Source organism: Aspergillus terreus, genomic scaffold (assembly GCF_000149615.1).
Source record: "Aspergillus terreus NIH2624 scaffold_17 genomic scaffold, whole genome shotgun sequence".
Lineage (NCBI taxonomy): Eukaryota > Fungi > Ascomycota > Eurotiomycetes > Eurotiales > Aspergillaceae > Aspergillus > Aspergillus terreus.
Window position 1 is genome coordinate 115766 of NT_165940.1, and position 23603 is coordinate 139368.

The window sequence follows — 23603 nt, forward strand, 5'->3', positions numbered from 1 at the left end:
ACAGAGGAGAGAAAGAGGGGAGGTGTCTATGGCTAAGTGGATAAATTGTGGATAAATTAATAATGGAGAGAGTTGAGGTCACATTGACATGGCGGGGAAATTATGTCATCTCTACTACCTTGTCACCTTTGTACATGCTGCAAACATGGCTTATCTTTGAGATAGTGTTTGCATGAATCCAGCCAGCAGCAATCTATATAGTGAGAGCCTCCTGCAATCTGGCATCCCCAATATGATCGCCAGCAAGCTCACAACAGTGCAGTGACCGGGATCAGTTCGCCTTTGATCCCGTGGGCTAGGGTTTATGCATTACCTAGTAGGTGGCTGGAAAAGAATCCGGTCTTACATACTAGGTACTTGAACCCTGCTGTCGTTTTTCCCAGTATCTCAACGCCTAGCCTACGGACTGACAAATATCTGTGTTTCTATACCCCGTTCTTTATGCTGATTGTCAAATATATATATATATAGGTACACTCTCAATTCGCAGGCAAAACCTTACCAAAACACAGCGATAATGCGGATTCAGCGTAGGCCCCGAACTTGGGAATCTCCTTATATCCCTCGCGTTGATAAAACTTGATCGCCGCTGTCTGCAACGATCCAGTCTCGAGGACCACCTTCGTCCACCCTCTTCCCTTCGCTCTTTCTTCTAGTGCTACTAGCACGGCCTTTGCTGCAGACCAACGCCCTCCCCGGTAATTCTGGTGGACATACATTCTCTTGATTTCAACATCTCCGGGAACTTGGTCTTCTTGTGATAAAGCACGAAGAGCTCCACACGCAATCGGGATACCACTAGAAGCAGAGTTCTCCGTACTGTTGTTCAGGGATTCATGAAGGTATGCGACCACAAAGGCAGATATGTCGTCCGCCGATGGCGGTGTTCCTGGTTCACTGTCGGGTCGGCCGTAAGTCGCATGAATTTCTTCCCGCTGGAGCCGTCGGAGGTATTCGCTATCCGGGTGAGACCAAGGCAGATCCAGGACTTTGAGTCTGTGCTGTAGTCGGGATGGATGGTTGGAGCCCATGTTTGTAGTTATGACGAAACAAGTTGAGAATCGCGTGGTGTCCAAGGCTTGCCGTCATCAAGTCCATCTTTAAGATTGTACTGCCCTTCGTGTAACTTTTCCAGAAAACCGAGATAACAATCTACACTACGCCCCTTTCGGATAGGATATCACGTGGATCTCATTGTACCTGAAGCATTTGTTTACTTATGCCTTAGGCTTCCCGCACCTGTTGAGGTCACGTGAACATCCGACTCCCGTCTCAATGGCGGTGATAAGAAAAGACGCGTTGAATTAAGAGAGTAGATATTTTGGTGGAAAGGGCGCGGCTTGGTTGTTGAAAACGTTAACTAAATTACTACATGTGGTTACTTTTGCCGTTTCTAGGTTGGCGCCCAAATAAACGTCACATAACCTCTCCCCTCTCTGCTTGATACTCTTCAACCTCTTTTTATTTAGCACCGCCTTACTGGCTCACTCCACCATGCCTGTTACTCGATCGGCCACACGTGCCAGTCAAATGAATGCTGAGAAGACCACAACGAAACGCGCTTCAAAGCAACAGAATCACTTGCATGCTATCAACAACATTACCACGAAAACCAACGCCAAAGATCCGTATCCAAGAAAAAGGCCACCTCAGAACCGCAGATTGCTAGAATGGATATCACTCAAAGATTCACCCAATGGTGTTATCCCGGATAGCGATGAACTTTTTGCGACCCTCCAGGAGATACACAAACTCAACGAATGCATCGTTATCGCCCGAGGCCGTCCACGTGAACTAAGCGAGACTGAGTGGTTGATCATTGGTAAGCAGCATTAACCTTTCGATGGAAGAAGATGCTATGCCGTCTTCTACATATCCAATAATTAACCAACTACTAGAGTGGAGAAGCCGCAGAGACAGGGAAGAGTTTCTTACCTCGGAGCTTTGCCTCAGATTGAATGAAGCCCTCGCACATCGCTCATGGAGTCGAGAATTTGCCTCGCCGATCCCTGATAAGGGGATGATTATACACGCAAACCCGCTTTTCCCTCCACAGAGGCTTTATGAGGTCCTGATAATCTATTTCCCTGCAGACTTAGAGCAGGGAGCTATCTCCTCTATCGAAAGCTTCAGAGGCTTACCATGCTGGCACATTGACGATGAAGACCCAGCTGAGTATCCCTCGGCCGCGCTCAAGTCCCAGACTCCTGCATGGATAGAGGGGACTTGTGAGTACCAGAGGCAAACTGCAAGGCGGTTGGCTTATTTCATCACGTTCGCCGACGAGGAAGGAGAACGAATATATAAAGAAAAGGTGAGGTATAATCCACGCGGAAGGCCACCTTGGGACGTCATGGTGTATTTCTTTGACGAGCTGAAAGATCTCGGGATGATCGGGTACGAATCGCGGCATGTTGAATTCGTGGAGGTTGTTCACTATGCACCGGAGAACTACGTACCAGAGCCCCCCCGACCTATATCTCCTGAAGCGATGAAGCGTTTAGAATGTTTGCCAGCTTACGACTCAGATGTATCATTATAGAAGGAAAGCAATGGCAGAGCAGGTTGAGGAGGGTCGCACCAATGGTCCTTTAAAAGTGCTGTAGAAAAACAGATGGACTTTTGAATAAATTCATTTTCAGTAATTTTACTAGCAGGGACTGCTTGGGCCGATCAAAGTCGCCCAGGGAAGGTATTGCAGAACACGAGGTAGTGCATGTCGAATCGCTGGAAGAGAAGCAGAGGAACATGAAGAAGACGCAAATAGATAAAGAGGACACGGGTTACATTCCGACATGTAGAAAGATAGATAGATTGAGAGCAGAATCGAACGGGCTCTGACATCTATCAACCTAACTCGGCTTCTATAACACCACATTTGTACCGGTACATCTTGGCATCAATACCTACTTAAGGCGCCTCCGCTAGTGCCTCCTCAGATCACCCTTTGTGCATTCACCGCAACAAACATTGCTTACTCCAGATCATCCTGCAGACCAGTTATTAGACGAGGGAGAAACGTCCGTCGGTTTGATCTTCGCATCAGTGGCATATTGGTGATGGTTTGATTGTTCGATCGCTTAGCGACAGTTGATGTGCTGGTGCTCTGAGCGCAGATCTGTCGTGACCAGTCACATTGATCAAGATACATAGCAGTGGCAAACCAGGTATAGCTATCAGCATTCTTGACAGCTTTGGCTGTTGATTCCTCGGCAAGTTTAGCCACATTTGAAGGAAAGTAAGCTTTTTGCCCATTACTGCTGACCGTCTCATCGGTGATAACTTTAACCATTTCATGAGTATCAGTTATGGGGGTTCAAGTTTACAACAAAAGCAGAAGGTTAAACTCACCCCGTTTAGTGACCAAGTGTGCTAGCTCATGCATCAGCGTACCGGATGTTGAAAGAGCTGCCCCTAGTGGTGTTCCGTCGGTTATGATCTTCTCCTTAGAGCGCCAAGCACTAAGGGAATCTTTTCTTTTAGCTCGAGTGAAGCTATATGGACACATGGTAATCGTGTAGACTTTCTGTGTGTCGGTGACGACTGTGAACTCTAATGTTGCTTCCTGGCTGTTGTGGACACAGCCCTGGCCGGTACCCAGAAACGCTTTGTACAAAGGAGACCACCAGCTCCATTGTACAGCACCGCCTTTATGATAACCATAATATTAGGGCTGGTTCAGGCTAGAAATTTGGCTTCAAATAGATTATTATTGATTTGAACTCACCTGTCGCCTGAGAGATTGTCTTGCCATTCATTTGTCCGTCAAATCCATAGTCCATCTCCGTCTTCCATCGCCAGCTATCGTCGCAAAAGAAACCCGGCTTTGAAATCTCTTTATCCGCTGTGCTTGTCGAGAAAGCGACGATTTGTCTGAAAATATCTAGTAGGAAGTACGTCAACCCTGGAGTCTACCTCTACTCAAATGACGAGTAGAGTGAGAGGCAGGTGGTAATGCAAAATCTGCCCCTAAACTCTCAGCGTAGAAATAAATAACGCAAATGGAAATATCAACAAACATTTAACGTATGCGAATTGTGCCGAGTCACTGGCTGACACCGTGGTAGGTGACGATGAATGGGGTCTTATTCCAAAGAATGTCTCCACAGTTGCGCGTACCGTGGCACTGGTAGCATAACTGTTCAAGGAATCCAAGGCCACCTGAGCAAGGTCGATTGCCTCAGTATGGATTGGCACTCAAATCCGCATCCGCGCCATAACAGGTTCCACCGTAGGTCCCGCTTCCAGTTCGTGTGACAGGCCCTTGGCCCAGCTCAACGCGAAAGCGACTACCGATATCCAAAGCTCTGGACTGACCAATAAACATGAAAATTCCTATCCCGTTCAGCAACCATCGTGCGGAAGTTGGCAGGCAAAACTTCATGGTACGAAAAGGCTCTTTTCTGGTCTCAGGCAAGAACCATGAAAATAGCTAAATTTGTTTAGGAAATAACAACCAGCAACGTTGCAAAAGAGGGACGAGAGGAAAACTGTTGGTTTCAATGAAAACACTTCATGTATAGTGAAAAGTTTAGTAAACTTAGTGTTACTAAGGTAAGTAACGTGCTAGCTATACTATATTATGCTTGAGGGTGAGGTTGGTGAGAAGTTGCTTGAAATAGCACCTACTAAAGTAACCCTCAAGAAGCTCGAGTTCATTTTCCTGACTACAGAACGTATATGACGGCGCTCAACATTCGAGATGGATTGACGACAAGCCGCAAATTGCTCTATGGCTGTGATTGATAAATATATAGACGCCATGGCATGATATCAATGATCAACGCAGGTTTTTGAATGACTTGTAAAAACAAGCTGGTCCCTTTGTACCTGGCATGTTCTTGGAGTTGTATGCTTAGATATACCTACCCCCCCGTTTCACCCAAACGGTACCTACCTTTCGATATGTCCGGAGCAGCTGGATTTTAGGTAGATAGATTCCTATATAATTTGTGACTTACAATTGCAAATCACATACGACCACAGGGTGTGGAAAACATGGCTTCCCGTCCGCTCAGCCGTACTTAAGCCACACGCCGGCCGGTTAGTAGTTGGGTGGGTGACCACCAGCGAATCCCGGCTGTTGTATGTTTTTTCAAAAATAAATTTTTTATTTTTATTTTTTTTTTATTTTAAGCCGAAGATCGAGTGTACTGTTCAGGCGTATCCCGGATGGTTTTGAGTTGTCCGGCTGATGGACTTGGAAATGAAACATAGTACGGTCGAGACAGTAGTGATCCTTCCCCAACAACTATAATTCTCAGTAGCCAGCTTAGAGTTTGGGGAAGAGTAGTCTATCATTACAGCTACGCTCGGGAAAAGAATGTCTATCTAGCCATGCCTAGCTCGTTTTCTATAATCTGACCTTGAATGGCTATCGACATACCAACTGAAGTAGTCTCCATCTTCAGCTTTGTTCATTAGCCACTATTTATAATCTGGCGACCCACGGCCACTCTGTATACACATCCTGTTACGATGTACTATATCCTTTGCGTGCTCCCACTATGACTACAGGGCTTGGTTACTCCCACCCTAATCCAGAGAGAGAATTTATTTACCCTGGAAGGAGAAAACGAAAACAGACAACAGCATAATTCGGTCACCAGGGTCTGTGTGGGTGGCATGCCACCCTATTCAGTCTTCCTTCAGGGCACTTCAGGTCCCTATACAAATACTATACACTTAAGCTCTGTATAAGACAGACCAAGAAGTGGCGGCAAGCCCTCTTCCCTGTAAGCGTGACAAGTTAGTATCTAGCTTACAATACACCAAAAAGCGTCCTTAAGATCGTCTAAGGAATTAGTATAGTTTCTAAACTTATAATAGTCGAACATAAGTAATGCGAGATTATATCAAAGGCAATACAAAAGCACTTTTCTATATTTGTACAGAGAACTATTCTAGCATACATACTGGGCAAGGGGCAAATGAACTGAATCCAACAACTTCTTTACATCCGAGTCCCTACAAAATAACTTAATAATTGGAAGGTTGGAATGGAATCCACGACAAGACGACTAACTTGTCTAGATTGGAATCCATATTGCATGAGAAGAGCGCCAAATCGGAAAACGGAACTTCTCACGCCCCTCGGAATTAGTTGTACTACGTATGTAACTCGGAAGCTTGGCTAAACCACCTCGGCATACCGCCGGGATTATTTCCTCGGAATCAGATTTGTCCTGGCGGTGCTAGTTAGACTTTAGACCACAGAGTAAGAGGCAATCCTGAAAGCAGCACGAAGTAGGAAGATGCACCGTTTCAGGGTCCCCCTTTGGCCTTCTTTTATTGTTTGTATAAAGCTCGTAGAAAATTTGCCGTTGCGGTAAGACTACGAGGACGTGCAAATCCAGCTTCACCGTTCCACACCCTTTCAATTCTGGGTCTCACCGCCAAGATGCCTGGTCGTGATCATTTTGCCTTTATCACGATGGCCCGTGAATTATGCAGGTAATATGAAGTCCGTTTAACTAGCCATGCTGTTGATGTAAGCTGGCGCGGAGACGATAACTACCGTGTGTACTTGCATAAATCCTTCTTTAGACCGAACTCCAGTGTTCCCAGAGGTTAAAAAGTGACGCCTCGTCCATGAGTGCATCCACGAATCCATCATTGAAGACTAAGCCCAGTTCGTGGGGGCCCTCCTCGTGAGGGTCTTCCGTGACGGGCTCTGCGTTTAATATGGCTGATGACCCCGTGGTGTGGCCTCGATCAGGACCGGCAGCGTGACCAGAAGATGTGCACGGCTGGTAATTGGGAAACATCTGTTGCATGGCTTTCAAGAATATTCCACGGTAGAGAGACGCAACGCTATATGTTTTCTGAAGCTCTTCCAAGATTAACATCAACATGTTAATCTTGTTGAGTCTAAGATTCCGGGAGAGTGAGTCCGCAGACCGGCAGAATAGCAGATGTGTCTGCATCGCAGGAACTAGAAGCGGGGGCCTGGTCGGATGCAAGAAGCTTTAGTAAATGGTATGTACTCTCCCTGGAAAACACAATGGATGCCACGATTAGACACTTACGTCATTGGACCCGCGAAATTGAGCAGTTGATTCTGAGCCAGTGTCTCCAAAATACTATTAGTCTGAGAAGCTGCGGCATCGGCTTTGAGTCGCATGCGGAGACACCAATCTTCTGGGTAGTTGGGTGGAAGCATGCCAGAAGTTTCCGACGAAAATGGTCGGTAAAATGTGATTGCAAGTGCCCTGGGACATAAAATTCAGCATAAGGTAGTACTCGGAAGCTTGAAGAACTTACTGGTAGTGTAAATGGACGTGGTAGCAGTAGAATGTGGCTAATCGAGTTAACCCCTTCTCGTACTGGTCAGGCAATTTGCACTGAAGCAGCTTTGTTTCGAGGGCTTCAACTTCATCAAGAGAGGGCGTAGGTCTCATAATTTGGTAATTCAGGGTAAGACATTCACCCAATAACTTGCTCAGCTCGACGACTATGATCCAATACCGTGCCAGCCGCGGCATTTCATTCGACAAAAAATCATCAGAAATAGATCCTGATACGGCCGCTACGTCGTAGAGAATATCAGAGGCCAGTGGCATCGGAGTATCGCAGTCTTTCAGGTTGATGCGCATTGGTCTCCCATATGTGAGCCCGAGCCATCGATCACGAAAGAAGCAACTCCACCAAAGACGGCGCCATAGCATTCGCTGCTGTTCAGTGACAGTAGAATTGTATCGGGACTCGTCCGGGTTGCGGTGTAAACCGAGGACCTGACAAAGAGAAATGGCGATTCCGGTCCAGTACCAGGGCTGCATGTGTTCATCCAGCCTAGAATGCCAGAAGCCCAGCAGAAGCGACGACTGCAGAAGAGTGACCTTGTCTCTCTCTCCGCCGTTGTAGTACATGCACTAGTATGGCGAACTGATTAGTTCGGGGTACGGCATGGGCAAAGTGGACACGGCCGGCCCTCTATGGGCCTGCGTACCTTGGCGCGGGAATACAAATCACTTTTCATCTCCTTGCGCGAATTATACCCTTCCTCCTCATATACGGACGGTGGAATAAACTGGCGCGAAGCCTTAGTCACACACACATTCGAGAATCCGGGGGGGCGACGTACATTAACTCCAGCGAAAAAAACACTCCAGAGGAGCAGAATGTTATATTCGTTTAGTCGCCCATCATAATAGTGGTTCAAGATCTGATCAATTTCAATGATGGGCATAATTGGATGGACGTGGGACATGTAGGCTCGGAGGAGGCTCGCGCAGGCATTATTCCCGGGCAATGAGAAAACACCCTTGGCTAGAAGAAAGTTCCGGTCCTCCTCCGGCAGGGATATTTTAGCCCGTGACGGGATGAGTAAATGTCTTGGAAGAGCTGTGCCTGGTGAACAGAAATCCAATGCAGACGTTGGCCCTGTCTGTTCCCCTTTGCTGGAAATCAGCTTCACTCCGGGGTGGTGTTTGGGGATAGTTACCCGTATAAAAAGGGACCCCGCCAGTTGTTTCCGACTGTCCCAAGGCAGCAGAGGCAATTTCGAGTCCATTTTGCTCCTCGTCTTGGCTATTCTGGTCGTAAACCGACTCTTCCTCTCGACGCGGAGAGGGTTGCCCCGAGTGCGTGGCTGGCATGATACCGCCATTGACAGGGAGCCTCCGCGCCCTTGAGGAAGGCCGTTGCGAGCGATAGACTGTGTGGCTCCTGGCTTTAGGAGCGCTAGAATAGAACCATTGTTCAGTTATGGAACCATGGATGGGATGGCTTCCAAGCGATTCTCACCCTCTTGTTTTCCTCGCAGTCACGGCGCAGTCAGCACCGTCTTGGATGCATCCAGTGCAGGGCACCCCGGTCACCGAAAGGCTGCATCGCACTTTGCGCTGCCGACAGGCATCACACGCTACGGTCGAGCGATGGCGTCGAGCTGGCTGACTCGCAGGTCTCGGCCGCACGTTGTTCTCCATCGGGGACATCCTGATGTGACAACTTCCGAGGATTAATAGAACTACGGCCAGGTGACTGGAGGTTGAGTTAGCAATAGCTAAAAGCACCACGGTTTGGAGAGAATCCTCGGACAAGAGTCCAGGACCTCGGTATTTAATGGACGATATCCGGTTGGACCCGCTAGTGATCGCCTTTTGTCCCACAGGACTACAACAAGCAATGCTCTAAACACAGTGGACTAGTTAGTCGGGATTCTTGACCTAAATGCAACTATTGCTGAATACCCATGGATGTCAAAGCTCCTAGTACTATTCGCTTTCCTCCATACTCACGCCTCACATTTCCCAGGAAGCCCGATCTGCATAACATTTCGCACGGAATGCTTAGTGGTGCACCAAGTAGAGCGATTTTCGTGTAACGCCGAGGCCCAGAAAATGGGCGCCTCCCGAGGTTCCCGATCAATCAGACCCACCGAGAGCAGCGGGTTACGAAAGTGCATCGAGACAAGTTTCTAGAACAATATTGAGAATGGTGAGCCACGACATCTGCCCAGGCTGACGCTTCCAGTATCAGCAAATTATCGCCTTCGATGGCGGAAGTGGTTGAAGGCTGATTATCCAGCCAGCTGTAACAAAATGGGAAAGATCCTCTGTCGGCGTTTGTAAACTCCCAAGCTATGCTCGATATTCTAGGATTGAGACGAAACAGAGTGTTCTCGATCAGCTCTGCAGTACCAATCTGCTAGCTGGGTTATATTTGAATACTATACAAAAGGAAGGTCCAACCAAGCAAAATTTTATCTGCCATCCTACCCCATCGGAAGGATACTGGTATGTAACCAGTTAAAGTGTCCACATGAGCGTCGGGGGATGAAGCGATGGCGAATTGATGCCTCTTGAGTCATATGACATGCCGAGCGTATCCTGAGAGCGGATCCGTCCCATACAGAATTACGAGCGGCAGAGATTGGGATAAGACTAAGACAAATCGACCAGCCACTGTGCCTAGAAAGCTCCAAGCGACAGTAAATGCGCTTACGCAGATATTCCAGGATATGGGCCAAAAGAGCCGGTCCCCAACGCCTCCATACTTGAAGCGATGACGCCGTTCCGGGAGATTGTCGAGTGGCAACATAACTCGACCGGCAAGTGAGCTTAGAAAAGGGAGTCGACGGAAATCATATGTCACTGTTGTCTCACAATAGGCGCAGAAAAGAATTTGAAATATAGCGAAGAGCTAACTGTGGGGCAAATATATAACGTAGAGTGCACGTACGTACGCCTACTCTTAACTATGCCGAAGATATATCATTAAACGATGGAGAAGTACAATTGGAATCTATGGCAACCTAGGATAAAAGTCGCAACGACAAGAGTAACCTGCGGAGAAATCAAGACATTCTGGCCATCAAGCGAACGCGAGCCCAGTCAATGCCCTATTTTCATCCGACAACAACTTGACCCTGTTCTTTCCATCTCTGTCACAACGATAGAGATTTCCGCCAAGATCGGTCAAGTAGATATTGTTATGAAGCAGATCCAACTTCAAGCCAATGGCCTCATTCAGATTTCTGTTGAGTACTTCGTAGCCCAAATGGGACATCTGAGGCAGAGGTAGCCCGAAGTGATCGAGGCGGAGTCGGTTCAATGAGTTTCCAAAAGGGATCTCGCCACGATCCGTCCAGTAAAGGGCGCGAGTCTCCTCGTCGACCTCCAGATCAATGGGCTCCGGCAGATCGCTCAAAATGCATCGGACATCGCCCCGAGTAGATGCCGACCTCCCTTCGGGGGTGGATATATTCGCGCAGAAAATCCGCCCTTTTCCACCTTTCGATGGGCCTTTCTGTGTCCAATAGAATTTGCCGAACTTTGGAGCAACAGCAATTCCGACGCACCATTTCGTAAGGTCCGCAGCATCTAGGGTGTTGGGGTCGCCAGCCTGGATTAAATTTTCAAGCTCCGATCCGTCGAAATTACAACGACTGACCCGAAGCCCTTCACGGTCACAGAAGTAGAGCTTCTTCGATTCTGCATCCAGTGCCAATTGCTTGGGTGTGTTGATGGCCCCTGGCGGCACAACAGTCCGGACATCACTTCCATCCGGATTGGCCGACAGCACAGCCCCGTCCTGCTTGCCCGGGACACCCATGTTGGTCCAAAAGATCCGCTTGCTGCTGGGGTCCACCACAATTCCGTCTGGAAGAGCTTGGCCAGTGGCGAGAACTTTCTGCACATGTCCATCTGCTGAAATCTGCAGGATCTCGCCGGCTTTGAATCCTGGTTCCTGGGATGACAAGCCAAGATCGAGAACCAGAAGGCTGGGAGCCAAATCCTTAGGTTGAGTGACTTCGGAAGGCTCATAAAGGCCACCCTTTGAGCACTTGGATCCGAGCTTGCCATGGCCCAGATAGTTCTTTTGCAGAAAGTCGACCGTTTTGTCACTAGGGAGGTTTCTCTCGGCGATATAGTGCTTTTCGATAAATGCCACGGTGTCTAAGCCGACGTCTAAAGAGAAACCAAGGTCAGAATCAAATCCAAGTTCGTGGTCCAAGAACCTAGAGACTGAAAAGGCTGGGGGATCCTGAATGCAGGTAAGAAAGAGCGGTGCAAAGGATACCACATACTATCCATGGCCTTGCAAGGCACAGTACCACTCTTGACGAATATCTCTGTCCATATCGAATCAATCTCGCTAGGTGTCGAAACCTCCTCGGCAAGGATCGTTAGAGCCTCTCGCTTGACCGCAGCCCACAGGCGGTTGAAAATAAAGCCGGTCGACTCTTTCCTTGCAACATATGGAATGGTAGCCGCTTCCTTGGAGCGTTCGACCAGAAACTGAATGATGGATGGATCGGTAAAGCCGTTTGTCATCAACTCAACCACCATAACTTGCGGAGGCATGTAGTAATGCATGTTCAGGATACGCGGCTTCGCGGAGTCGGACACCTTGTCCAGCATCTCCGAGGATTTGTACGAAGAAGAGTTGGATGCCAAGATACAGTCTGTCGGAGCAAGCTTGTCAAGCTGCTCAAAGGTGTCGATCTTTAGTTGAATCTTCTCAGGGACTGCTTCAATAACGAGCCAGGCATTGTTGACGGTATTTTTCAAATCCTCTGATGTGGTGACTTCGCCAGGTGCAGCTCCAGTGTGTTCTGCATAGGCAACTACATGCTGCTTCACGTATGCGACACAGTCGGCGCGTTGCTCCGGGCTCGGGTCGCGGACTTGGACGTCGTAACCTGCCGATGCCCAAATGCAGGCTACAAAGAGGGTCAGTACTTGGAGAAGATTGCTGTACTTTTCGCATACCGATTCGACGTCCCAAGACACCTGCACCAAGGATGGCTACAGGGCGTTCCCTGTAGTTCTGGGGTGGCTGCCAATCAGGGATCATTTTGGCAAAGGAAGATAAATAGTACACGTAGGATGTTAAGACTCAAAAGCTCTCTGAAGGTTCACCGCTTGAGACCAGGTTGATTGTAGAACCAGCTAACTGCCCGAAGACTCGGCATTTATATAGATGTTAGGGCTGAGGTAGTTTTCAGACAAATACATCTTAAATTTCTCCTAGTGCTTCTGTGAAGTGGATGAGGAGGAAGTATCTCGGGCCGTGAAGGGTCGGATGCTCGGGACGCGGTGCTGCTCCTGCCTTTGTCTCCGAGGAACAGTTCCAGTATCAGAAACCTCGGTCTTTCGGTTCCCCAGTGTGGAAAGAAAGGCAGGGGCAAAAGATGTCCATTCGGCCCGCGGAACCCGGCGCAGCAAGAGCGCCCACTCGGTTCGGCGTCGCCGCTGACGGGGTTGTAGACACTCTAGTAGATGGCTTCGTCATGTTTCCAAGTGATCAACATAGGTGCTCGTGAGAAACCTAGAATTACATCTGAATTACTCATTCCAATTGGATAATAATCCCATTGAATTGTATCTCGGCAACCCGACAAGTTTATGGTTCCGGCGGCCAAAGTGGGCCAGGAACCCTATATTCCTCGGGAAACAGAACGCAATCACTTAGTACCCAGTCTCCTGTCAGCGAACGTTGAATGTCAAGTCATTGCTCTTCACGGAGAAAGCTGCTTCGATCACGCATGGCTTCGTCTTCTAACTGAGCGAGGAACGACATCATCCAATCTCGTACATGTCAATGCACTTCTGTCGTGGAATGCCGCTCAACTAGAGTAGATACTGCTTATGTGACTGCACCTTGGCCCTGCCAGTACAGTCAGACATTCCCCGTAGAGAGTGGGAAGAGTTGGGAAGCTTCTATAACGGTTGATGAGGTTAAATACCACGGACAATTGGTGATTTATGCAATATATTTAGAGCCTGAGAAATAGTTCTTCTATTGTAACGGATAGCGTTTAGTCAATGCTCGATGTCTATATGGTTGGCAGTCAAATAGAGGTGGCAAAAGCCCAGAGCAAAGCAACAGTAATGGAAACAAAGCGAACGAAAGATTCAGAGAAAGATGATTTATATCGGAACAAACATGGAGAAGCCCCTTTGGAAACCACTCAATAGAATGACAATTCAACATTCTCAGAAACAAAAAATTTGGTCGGTCATTTTGGAGACTTGCCCAGGGGTCTGGAACCCTAGACCGGCCAAACTCTTCTTAGAGGCGTTGACCATGCCGGGGGGGCCACAGAGCATGATTTTCGTCTCTGGAGACGGTGGAGGAAGATGTTCGCGCATAACGGGAGGTGTAACATACCCCTTACCATACTGCCAATTTGAGGGGGGGTTGTCCAACATGTACCAGATTTTGAAGGACTTGGGATAGGCCACTGCGAATGCTTCAAGTTCCTCCCGCAACAGAATGTCTTCTTCGGAGCGGTTGGCATAGATCAGATAAATCTCGGTAGTGTCAGAGTCATCCTCACAGATCGCGCGAATAAGCTGGTACATCGGCGTGATACCAGTGCCACCAGCAATCATCCCAACTTTATTGCACAGGCCCTTTTTATAGCGCATAGCACCCTTGGGGCCTCGAAATTCGACCTTATCACCGATCTTGAGGTGGGCAAGGTACTTTCCCGTGAGCAGGCCGTCTGGGTAGCACTTAATCACAAGCTCCAATCTGCCCAGATCGAGATTGTTGGACGTGGGCGTGTAGGATCGGGACACAGACTGGCCATCTATCGTTGCTCTGATGGCAACATGCTGACCAACGGGAAGGCCTATGGCATCGCTCTTGCGCGGGAGCTGGAAGACGAAGCGGTAGACATTGGGAGCCAAAAGGTCCTTTGCCACTAAGGGCAGGGTCTTGTAATCCTTTGGCTGGAGGAAACCAGGAACGAGGTGCGGGTTGGTCTTGTAGACTGTTTTCCTTTTGATGTGAGGGGGAAATTTTGTGAACCCCGATTCAATCTCCGTGAGCTTTGAAAGCCTGGATACCAATACACTACCCAGCATTCCGCAAACGCAGGTAGCAGCGGCAACTCCATTGACAAACCCCCCATGTCCGACGGAGTCAGCGAGCTTGATCGATGGCAGCTGGACCATTTGAAGAAGATTCTTGCTGACGTCCTGGTAGCTTAGGTGTTGCCTGATAAAAGAGGAAGCAAAGTATAACGAGAGGATTGAGCCAGCGGCGAGGCTCAGGGTGCGAGCAGCGCCAGAGCTACCCTTCGGTGGCTGTTGTACGGGGGACTCTTGTATGACCCGTACGGCTGTGGGCGCCTTGTAGGCCGCGGCGCCTTTCAGCGTGCCAATTAGATAAGTCTCCAAGATCTCGTTGGCGTCTTCCGAATGGCCCACATCCTCGTATGCCTCCGTGGCATCTTGTCCAGCAACATCGACCAGAACGTCAACACCACCTGGGTGGTCTTTCGTGTATTTCGTCACGTCATAGACTAAGGCCTCTGTCTTTAGCGGAGCTGAGGTAGATAGACATTGCGATGCTCACCTTTTCCATGAATAGCAACCCACAAGTCGGTCTTGCTCTTGTGCGCTTCAATCTCTTCTAGCGTGAATTCCCGCATGGTGGTGATGGTTGCTCTCTGCAGGAGATGCCTATCAAAGACAATGAAGTAGAAGGACAAGGATGGTATAGTTCAGTGCCTTCGAAATCGCGTTATGAACAATGTTTGCGGCTACATCGCTTTGCGGAAGGTTTTTATAGGATGGACCCGACAAGTACTTGATGCCCTGGAACGACCAATAGGGGGTTAATTTCCGTTCGGGAAGCCGAGGATACTCGGCGGTGCTTAACTCTTGCCGGTTCGGTGGCCATATCGGGGCACACCAGACGGGTGTTCCAAATACCTCGGAGCACGAGGAGCTCCGAGGAAAAGGGAACCCGGCAACGAACCGAGCTCTATCTCGGAAAGCTCATCCATACGCAGCCATCCGACTCCATCACACCGAACAAGAAGCGTATGGATGGCCTGAGTGACTCCGGTCATCCCTAGGGCATACTCCTTAAGACTATATAACCGCCAAGCTGCTCAAAGTTATTCTTTGCCCAGACAACCACTATCGGCGGCGTCGTTTGTCATCTTCTACATAAAGAGAACGCCCACACACCGGAATGCCTTCGCAAACATTCTACCTCCTTGGACAAAGTCTGTCCTCGGCTAAGGAGGTTGGGATAGAAACTTCCCAAACATTTGAGAGCCTACAATTTCTTATCGCTGCTCACTTTGCTATCGTCGACCCAAGTGGTTGGTAGTCCCTTCCGGCGAATGCACCCTGTCGCTAAGGTACTTGTCTGACATGGAATCAAGGAATTACTTTCCAGGGACCAGACGCTGTCTTGACCGAAGTGGCTGAGGTTCTGGCAGCAACGGCTCCTGTGCCGATCACGATTGATGGGCATCCCGTCCGCGATCCACCCTGCCCCAAAGAATTGCCCTTCGTCGGCACCTTCTTCGAAGTTTACCCGGATCATCTTGGAAACCATCAACGCCTTTTCGAGAGGTATGGACCGGTCATCAAGACAAGTAACCTAGGCCGTGTCACCTACCAGACCAATGACCCGAAAATCGCTGCCATTGCGTTCGCCGAGTCCGACTTTTTCACAAAGAAAATTAATGAATCGCATCCCCTTCATGCACTGAAGACTCCTGCTGCTGGTGTTTTTCTTGGCGACACTGACACTCCAGAATGGAGAGTCGCCCACAAATTCCTGCCACCAGCTCTGGGCCCCAAGGCGGTCCGACACTACGCTCCAACGATGCAGCAGACTGTGGAGGATGCATTCAAGGTGTTTGACAAGTTGGACGAGCAGAGTGAAGCTTGGAATGTCTACCAATATATGCTGAAGCTAGGTTCCCAAGCTGTGGGCAAGCTTACCCTTGGAATGGACTTCCAGCATTTCGATGCACCCGATACTCCCGTCCATGAGATGGTCCACAACATTGCCGAAGTCCTTTCTCTCAACAAGAAGGTTACTTCGAAGGGAGACTGGTACAGCGCCCTGCCATTTGGTGACCCCAGAAGACTCAAAAACCTCAGAGTCCGCATTGAGGAAATGGTAGGGGAGTCGATGAAAAAGGCGACGAGAGCAGGCATCGAGGATCTTCCTCTACAAGACGCGGCCTTAACAGCAAGTAATATGGTTGGTAAGTATATCTATCGCCGTAATGACCAGATTTCTATGTGCGCTGCGAGACTGACATTCGAGAGATTATGCCGTTCGGGCCACCGACAACAAGGGCGAGAAGCTGCCAAAATCTAGCGTGGTTTGGGCGCTGATCGTGGCTACAGGCGCTGGTTTTACGACTACTAGCTCTCTCCTCTCCTGGCTCATCTACGGCCTCTGTGAGTACAAGGGCATGCAGGAGCGACTTCTCCAAGAGTTGATTGACCACGGATTTGATGAAAATACCAAAATGACTGCTGACTTCACGGAGAAACTGGAGTTTCTTGACAAGTATATCAAGGAGACTCAGCGACGCCACAATCCTTCCTTCCAACCCGGGCGGACTGCGAAGGTTGACCTGATCCTGCCGGGGGGCTATAAGCTACCAAAGGACGCGGTGATCATTCCTGCCCTGCATCACATCCACAACAATCCTGATCTCTGGGATAACCCTGCTCGGTTTAATCCCGATCGCTGGGATACCGAGGAAGTGAAATCCAGGCACAAGGCGGCATATATTCCTTTCGCAATGGGGCCTCGTATGTGCATTGGATTCAACTTCGCGCTTCAGGAGATTAAGGTCTTTTTGCCCAAACTTATCTACCGGTACAAGTTCTCCCGTGAGGGTGACGGCCCCATCGAGTACGACCCAATGTTCCAGTTGATCAGGCCCAACAACCTTTACGTGCGCGCAGAACGGCGGACTAAATGGCCAGTAAAGTCGAGAAGTGCTTCGCCTTGAGACGGTCCAAGATCTTTCCTCATGGTACGTCCGAACATGGTAGAGGACGGCAAGAGCCTGCTGTGGCCGCTGAGGGGCGCATGAGACGTTTTTTGGGTTTCTGACTTTGGTTTGCCTCCTCACTGGTACTTGCGTATCCTATGTTGCTTGCCTATTGTCACAATGTATTTGCATACTCGTGGATTAGTCCATGTCTCTGTATGGTGTTCGTCCGAGTACACTTCTTTGGGCTCTATGAAAGCGAGCCCTGTACCTTACTTGCTACACTTAGCGTAATTGATTCACCTCAGCTTGTCCTGCATTAGGTCCAGTGTAGAACACTGTTTGTGATTAAGAGCAAAGTCTACAGTAGCCAGGGATATGTTAGAACCAGCCCTGAACTTTGGAGAGTCAACACAACGGTTCCATAGCCGCGCGTCACGGGGGTGGTCGGAAAAGACAGGCGGCAACGAGGCCACGATAAGTCTCGATGATGGGGCTCTCGTTTTCTTCTCAGGAAGTGGTACGGTCTACTTGAACTTACAATGATAATGGTGTCCTCCAAATCATCCTTAATGCGAGAGCCCAGAGCAAACGACGTAAACCAGCCAAGCACTCAAAAACATCCAAGCTAGTTTGGTTTTAACTAAAAAGCTTAGTACTATGATATATAATAGGATGTATCGAGGGATCGTCTCAACATAAAGTCACAGCCGTCAACGCTATTTCTGAAATCCGAAGTGCCGGAGTTGTCCAGTAGGAAGCGTGCCTTAGAACAGACCAGCTATAATAACTTTGGACACATCCATTTGATACGTGAACGTCGATTTCACTACCCCGATAAACCCGTGGTGTCCGTCGTAAAATCCGCAAGTGCTTCTGCGGCCGGCATCTTCTACGACTGGCCGATTTGATCAGCCCTCTATTCGGTGACCAGAGGGCACACGGAAGTGAGTTCCCGAAACAATTTCTTAATATTTGATCAACGCGCGCCATTCTGGCCTGCTGATGATCCCTCCGCCGCTCTAATTCGCCGTCCACGTCTGCCCGCTGGCCTGCCTCAGTGGTGCATTCCTCCACCAGCGCTACCTCACCTGCAGGAGCGTCATCTACCGCCCGTACCTCTCTTGGGCGCTCTCCATGGCCGTCTCCGCGACAGTGGAAAATTTTCCGCCCCAGCTCTTTGAAGGGTGCCAGGTCTGTTCCGAGTCGTCCTGGGTGCACATACGGTGCTGGTGGATACGTGGACCTGCTCGTTGTCGCATGGATAATTTACCCTGAACGCTAGGATCATGCTAATGACGGCGTAGGATGGCAACAGTGTTGCGGATTACATTGGCTGCGTCGCGGTTGATGGCTTTGCCGGGGTGCTTGTCCCCCGAGGTGGAGGAGACGGGGCCTCATCTAGCGAAGCTGCTGATGCGGTGGATTCATATCCCCGGGCATGGCGTGTCACCAAGAGTGAACTTATAGGAGATGCAGGAGTGTTGTTGAGGAGGAGATTGGGGTGATCATGCACGGCGAATGGTTACATTCGGCGGTTTTATACATGCATACAAATTACAATAGACATGAAGCCCGGAAGCACATTACCGCTTCTCCTCCACAGGATACTTATCCAAACTCTCGTACCACTGTATCACAGACCCCAATAGGAACGCCCAGGACCCCCAGAACGTTGCCAGCGTGCTCTGATACTCGACCCCCGAGTTCGCCGTTGCTGGTCCCAGGACACCACACAAAGTGAATCCAATACCACCGATCAAATTCCAGAACCCGACATGCCAGCCGAGAATGTGGATGGCGGGAATATACCATTTTGGCTGCGTCTCTACCGCGAAAAGTAGCCCACTGAGAATGAAGCACGAGCCGCCGACGATCTGCGGGACCCAGAAGACGCCGTTGGTGACTGCTTGGCTCATGTGGTTGATAATGCCCGGAAGGCCGGTGAACCCGGCGATCCAGAAGATGGTGGCTCCAACGAGCTGCAAGAACGAAGCCCAGAATCCGATCTCGTGGAGATAGTGAGTGCGGAGTTCGGTTAAAGTGGGAAGCCACGCGAACAACCGCTTTCGATCAGTCGATGTGCGTCTGTGCGAGTCCTGTTTGGCTGTGGACGGATGAGCCAGGAACGAGCGGCGGTTAGCATGATGATGCCGACACGAGTCCATGTCAAGCGTGATCCGGACGACAGCCGGTTCGACTTCGCCGACGGCCCAGCCGAAGCAGCCCGTCTGGTCCTCGTTGGCTGCTTCCAGAGCCAGCAGAATACTGCCGATTTCAAAGACAGTCGCGCCGAGAAAGGCTGTAACGCCTCCGCCCGTAAGGACTTCATTCGGAAACTCGGTAGATGGCTTCTCCAACGGCAGCCAGACGAAAAAGGCGTTGACGCACCAGATTACCGAACCGATCGTAAATATAAAAGCTACACAGAAGGAAATGTCCCAGTATGGAAAGGTCGTGAACATGCGAAGAACCCCTTGGAGGATGGCAAATGGGTGGATTGTTTTGCGCGGATACCTCTTGCCGGCGACTCCGGGCGGTCTCTGCTGGATGGTGAGCGCATGTCGTCCTTTCCGATTATCCCGAGAGCGCCAAAGTCTCTCAATGTGAGGCCCTGCAACGGCTCCTTGGTCGAGATGTGGATGATGAGTGGACAATGGGTAATGCACCCCTGTTGGATTGCAACAGGCCAAAGGACCAGAGATGTGGTGGGGTGAACCCAGCGGCACTTGTTGGTCTTGCAGGTGCTTTCGGCCTGCATGAAAGGTCTGCGACCGAGGCATTATTCCTTTAATAAAGGTGTATAATTCGATTGAAGATGAGCAGATATTTCGGTTGATTAGGGTTGGTTAGGTTTCTCTATTGCGACTGGATGACTGGAATGTGTTTGAGGGGGGAGATTAAGTTACGGCCCAAGCTGCCGCCGCGGTTGAAATTCCAGACTAGCTTGAACAAGCTTTCATAGCACAGTTTATTCTCAGCTATCTCTGGTAAATAGGGCTACTATATAACAAGGACGGGCTAGGTATTTAGTGAGGGTCAGCGCAAAAATATTATTACTACTAGTCCTGCTGCTGCTAGACGCATCATAATTACAATCCTTCTGCTTGCTGAATGTATACTGAATTGCACCGTGAAAGGGGTAGACAAACACGGACTAAGAGAAACCACAAACGGGCCACAACAAAGTAGACAGAAGATGTATGTGCAGATAAGCATTTCTGCAAATGTCCAGGGGCCACTTGATTAGAGTGCTATGCAAGCAACTGCGCTGCTCTGCACATTCCATTTTTATACACCCGTAAGCTCTCTATACAAGATTGTTCATTCCGCAGTAGACCAAGACATGTACCATGTATGGAGGCAATACTTAGTTATCTATTAACACAGTATTGAATATTGACGAGACAGCAACATTGCGGCATATAGATATCGCGAGCATACGTGGTCCACGGTCTAGCACAGCTCCCAAAGCTCGCCTGATAGACCCTTCTCTCCTTCTGCGGGTACATACCAGATGTATTTCTCTTTGTCCCCTTCATGAGAGTCAGAAACAAACGCACCGTTCAGAAGGTGGCCAAATTTGAAGATAAGGGGGTTGTCTTCTTTCTTAGTGCCGATTCGACCCGATTCATCCTGTGTTATAAGATAGTCCACGCCGTCATGAACTAGGTAGAGGTTCACGTCATCGTCTTCCACCATCAATGTCCCATCCTTATGCTCGTTTGCAATCTTGATCTTGAACTTTGAACGATATTCTGTTGAGGGTTGTATATATCGAAGTCCCGGGTGACCTTCCCCAACGTCTGGCTTGAGCCAGTATTGCTGGCGGGACCGTTTGTTGCGAACACAGAAAGTACCCCCTGAGAGGTGATCTTTGAGTTCGTCGAACTGAGGCAGTATGGCAGGCGCTGTCGCGTGTAACTCCGTAGGGCCACTGGTACAAAGGAATACCTTCCCCTGAAGGTTACGCAAGTATTCTTTGTTCCCCTTTGCAGTTCCCAGGTTTATCGCACGGCAAGCATAGGCAATTTCGAACTTGTTGTCTTTCCCAGCCCATGTCCATATTTGCGGTGACAGCCGCCTGACTTCCTTGAACGAGGCCTTATCCGCAACATCCAATTGCTCTTGGATGTATCGAAAAAGGAGGTCTCCAGTTGCTCGGTTCGGTGTGACAATCACATTTTGTCTTTGATAGCCGTCCTCTTGTTGTGAAGGATCAACATTGTAGACGAGATTGTAGAATGACATGGATACGATGGCAATACAGATTTAAAGATATGCTCGAAGCTTTTTTCGCATCAATTGCTTCAACTATCTAAATATCATGGGCCAGAAATGCCTATCCACGCACGAGACACTGTAACCTTCGGTGGAGATTCGAGACCGTGCGCCATCGCCGGATGCGGAAATGCCGGATGAAACGCCAAACATTTTTACCCACAGTTCCCAATGGATGAATGAAGTTACGCTGGTTTTCACGCCTATTCAATTGGCCTTACTGACGTGGTACACTTGGTGCATGTTCTTCAGGTGATGCATTCTATGGAGTACTATATTGTCGGGTCAAAGTTGTTGGATAGCACAAAGATCGAAACCTTATAATGCCTTACTTCTACGTCATGTTGAAAATGGTACTGTTGAGTACTTAAAGAATTCCAGTCTGGGCATTTAATCAGAGCAAACAAGGTCTTTCGAAACCCACTCTGCCGGACATCAGAACTTGACCGCGTCCTCTTTGCATCAAGAATATGCCCCGCGGAAAAGCAGAACCAAACAGGTGAGGAACCGACACCGCGTGATACTGAATATATCGTAAATACTTGACCAGAGTCACTGAGACGCTAACTTTTGAGCGGGAATTAGCGGAGCTGTTCCTACACAGCAGAGCGAAACAGTAGAGCAGCCTAAATCCATACCTGAGGAGGAAGGCCCGGCTCCAAAGGCACCGTGGGGAGACAGGGGTGTTACATCTCCGAGGGCAGGGACTCAGAAGCCCAAACAGAAGGATTCAGCACTCAATGTGAGAATCAATCTGGACTTAAGAGCCGATGTTGCTCTGGAACTCCATGCAGTTATTCAGGGCGATGTGACCATTGGGCTTTTTTAAGATGCCACGTCTGTAATTGGAATACTTCAATAATTGAGAATTGATTCTGGATTTGAAATTGAATGGCTAGCGCATGAATATATCCCATATGATAGCGCACTCCTTTAATACAGGGCACTCAGAAGCATAGTTCCCAGCAATCGCCTCCACGAAACTGTTCATCGACCCATGTCGGACATTGCGCCGAAGCATCGCCTTTTCCTGCATGATAATCGCAGATGAGTCCCCCCTTGAGCAAGCGCCCGAATGGTATTGTTTTTAATTCTGTTCCGCTATCCCCGACCTTGAGACGCCCGTCTGTTTCATCGATATTGACGGGAAGATAGTTCACATTCCTCCCGGATCGTTCGATAAGCTCAAGTGTTACAGCGTCGTCGAAGACCATCACCGTTTTACCATCCGCTCTTCCTTTGATCGTGACTCGGAATCTCGCCTTCCGCGTGTCGGACACTTCAATGCAGCCCTCATTGAGGTATTTGGTGGATTTAGCCCAGAATCGCGTGGGGCAGCTCTTATCCCGAATGCTGAACACACGCCCTGAGATATGATCCGGGAGATCCAGATGGGGTATCTCTGGAAGACGCTGGCCGTTCTCATTCCAGTTGCCGCGCCAGTCAAATGTAATCTTCCCAAGCAGATGCTTCCTGTGCTCTTCTTTCATTGGGACCCTCCCAAAATTTATTTCGTTGAGAGCTAGTTTCAGATGTTCCTGTATTGAAGCTTGACTGTCTCCGCGTAGGCTCATCCAGCTCCATAATTGAGGCGAGGGACGTTTACGATCAAAGTCAACCGGCACAAGGGGAAAGTTCTTCCCATTGTCCATCAAAACACGATAGAGTAGATCGGCAGTTTCGCGGTCTGGTGTCACAATATAGGTGCGGGAATTCATGGGGCCCCAGCCTGGGTCACTCCAGGGCCCATAATTCATCAAAATAACACCGAACACCATGGCAAATATAGTCCGTGCTTGAGATATGACAACACCAACCAGTGTTCACTCAGGCCCGACTGATGCACTACAGCAGAATGTCCAGACCATAGATAGGCCTCTTATAGTCACCAGAACAGTTCGTCAGCATGAAATTCTGGTTACATTCCATGAGCAGTGGGTACATGGGCCAAGCTCAGAGTCCCACACTGAATTGTTACATCGTTGAGGTTTAGATCTGTAGACCCACCAGCCGACTGCAACCTTCACGAATGCGGAAACGTATTATGGTGCATCATATGTTAATCGTACAAGGCTCGACATCTTCATAATTCTACAATATAAATGGCGTG

The 23603-nt window shown here is 49.2% G+C and overlaps 10 protein-coding genes across 10 annotated transcripts; 2 read left to right on the plus strand and 8 right to left on the minus strand.

The window, feature by feature from the left end:
* Positions 1-399: 399 nt before the first annotated feature.
* Positions 400-1031, minus strand: ATEG_10257 (uncharacterized protein; the record flags this gene model as incomplete). The annotated part of the gene is made up of 3 exons (XM_001218604.1): positions 400-425; positions 503-645; positions 718-1031. The coding sequence occupies 3 exons, from the start codon at positions 1029-1031 to the stop codon at positions 400-402; spliced, it is 483 nt and encodes a 160-aa protein (XP_001218605.1).
* Positions 1032-1530: 499 nt separating this feature from the next.
* Positions 1531-2542, plus strand: ATEG_10258 (uncharacterized protein; the record flags this gene model as incomplete). The annotated part of the gene is made up of 2 exons (XM_001218605.1): positions 1531-1822; positions 1899-2542. 2 exons carry the CDS (start codon positions 1531-1533, stop codon positions 2540-2542), a joined length of 936 nt encoding a protein of 311 aa, XP_001218606.1.
* Positions 2543-2974: 432 nt separating this feature from the next.
* Positions 2975-3782, minus strand: ATEG_10259 (uncharacterized protein; the record flags this gene model as incomplete). The annotated part of the gene is made up of 3 exons (XM_001218606.1): positions 2975-3282; positions 3352-3648; positions 3728-3782. The coding sequence occupies 3 exons, from the start codon at positions 3780-3782 to the stop codon at positions 2975-2977; spliced, it is 660 nt and encodes a 219-aa protein (XP_001218607.1).
* A 2760-nt stretch (positions 3783-6542) lies between these two features.
* ATEG_10261 (fungal specific transcription factor domain-containing protein) lies at positions 6543-8512 on the minus strand (the record flags this gene model as incomplete). The annotated part of the gene is made up of 4 exons (XM_001218608.1): positions 6543-6948; positions 7029-7211; positions 7264-7871; positions 7949-8512. 4 exons carry the CDS (start codon positions 8510-8512, stop codon positions 6543-6545), a joined length of 1761 nt encoding a protein of 586 aa, XP_001218609.1.
* Positions 8513-10314: 1802 nt separating this feature from the next.
* On the minus strand, positions 10315-12300 carry ATEG_10262 (putative 3-hydroxyacyl-CoA dehydrogenase; the record flags this gene model as incomplete). The annotated part of the gene is made up of 4 exons (XM_001218609.1): positions 10315-10845; positions 10894-11411; positions 11531-12166; positions 12216-12300. 4 exons carry the CDS (start codon positions 12298-12300, stop codon positions 10315-10317), a joined length of 1770 nt encoding a protein of 589 aa, XP_001218610.1.
* A 1142-nt stretch (positions 12301-13442) lies between these two features.
* ATEG_10263 (putative cytochrome b5 reductase) lies at positions 13443-14887 on the minus strand (the record flags this gene model as incomplete). The annotated part of the gene is made up of 2 exons (XM_001218610.1): positions 13443-14758; positions 14812-14887. The coding sequence occupies 2 exons, from the start codon at positions 14885-14887 to the stop codon at positions 13443-13445; spliced, it is 1392 nt and encodes a 463-aa protein (XP_001218611.1).
* Positions 14888-15435: 548 nt separating this feature from the next.
* On the plus strand, positions 15436-17230 carry ATEG_10264 (cytochrome P450; the record flags this gene model as incomplete). Its single annotated transcript, XM_001218611.1, has 3 exons — positions 15436-15568; positions 15632-16468; positions 16533-17230. The coding sequence occupies 3 exons, from the start codon at positions 15436-15438 to the stop codon at positions 17228-17230; spliced, it is 1668 nt and encodes a 555-aa protein (XP_001218612.1).
* Positions 17231-18798: 1568 nt separating this feature from the next.
* On the minus strand, positions 18799-19995 carry ATEG_10265 (uncharacterized protein; the record flags this gene model as incomplete). Its single annotated transcript, XM_001218612.1, has 1 exon — positions 18799-19995. One exon carries the CDS (start codon positions 19993-19995, stop codon positions 18799-18801), a length of 1197 nt encoding a protein of 398 aa, XP_001218613.1.
* A 673-nt stretch (positions 19996-20668) lies between these two features.
* ATEG_10266 (uncharacterized protein) lies at positions 20669-21463 on the minus strand (the record flags this gene model as incomplete). The annotated part of the gene is made up of 2 exons (XM_001218613.1): positions 20669-20970; positions 21007-21463. 2 exons carry the CDS (start codon positions 21461-21463, stop codon positions 20669-20671), a joined length of 759 nt encoding a protein of 252 aa, XP_001218614.1.
* Positions 21464-22440: 977 nt separating this feature from the next.
* On the minus strand, positions 22441-23271 carry ATEG_10267 (uncharacterized protein; the record flags this gene model as incomplete). The annotated part of the gene is made up of 1 exon (XM_001218614.1): positions 22441-23271. One exon carries the CDS (start codon positions 23269-23271, stop codon positions 22441-22443), a length of 831 nt encoding a protein of 276 aa, XP_001218615.1.
* Between the last annotated feature and the right edge of the window lie 332 nt (positions 23272-23603).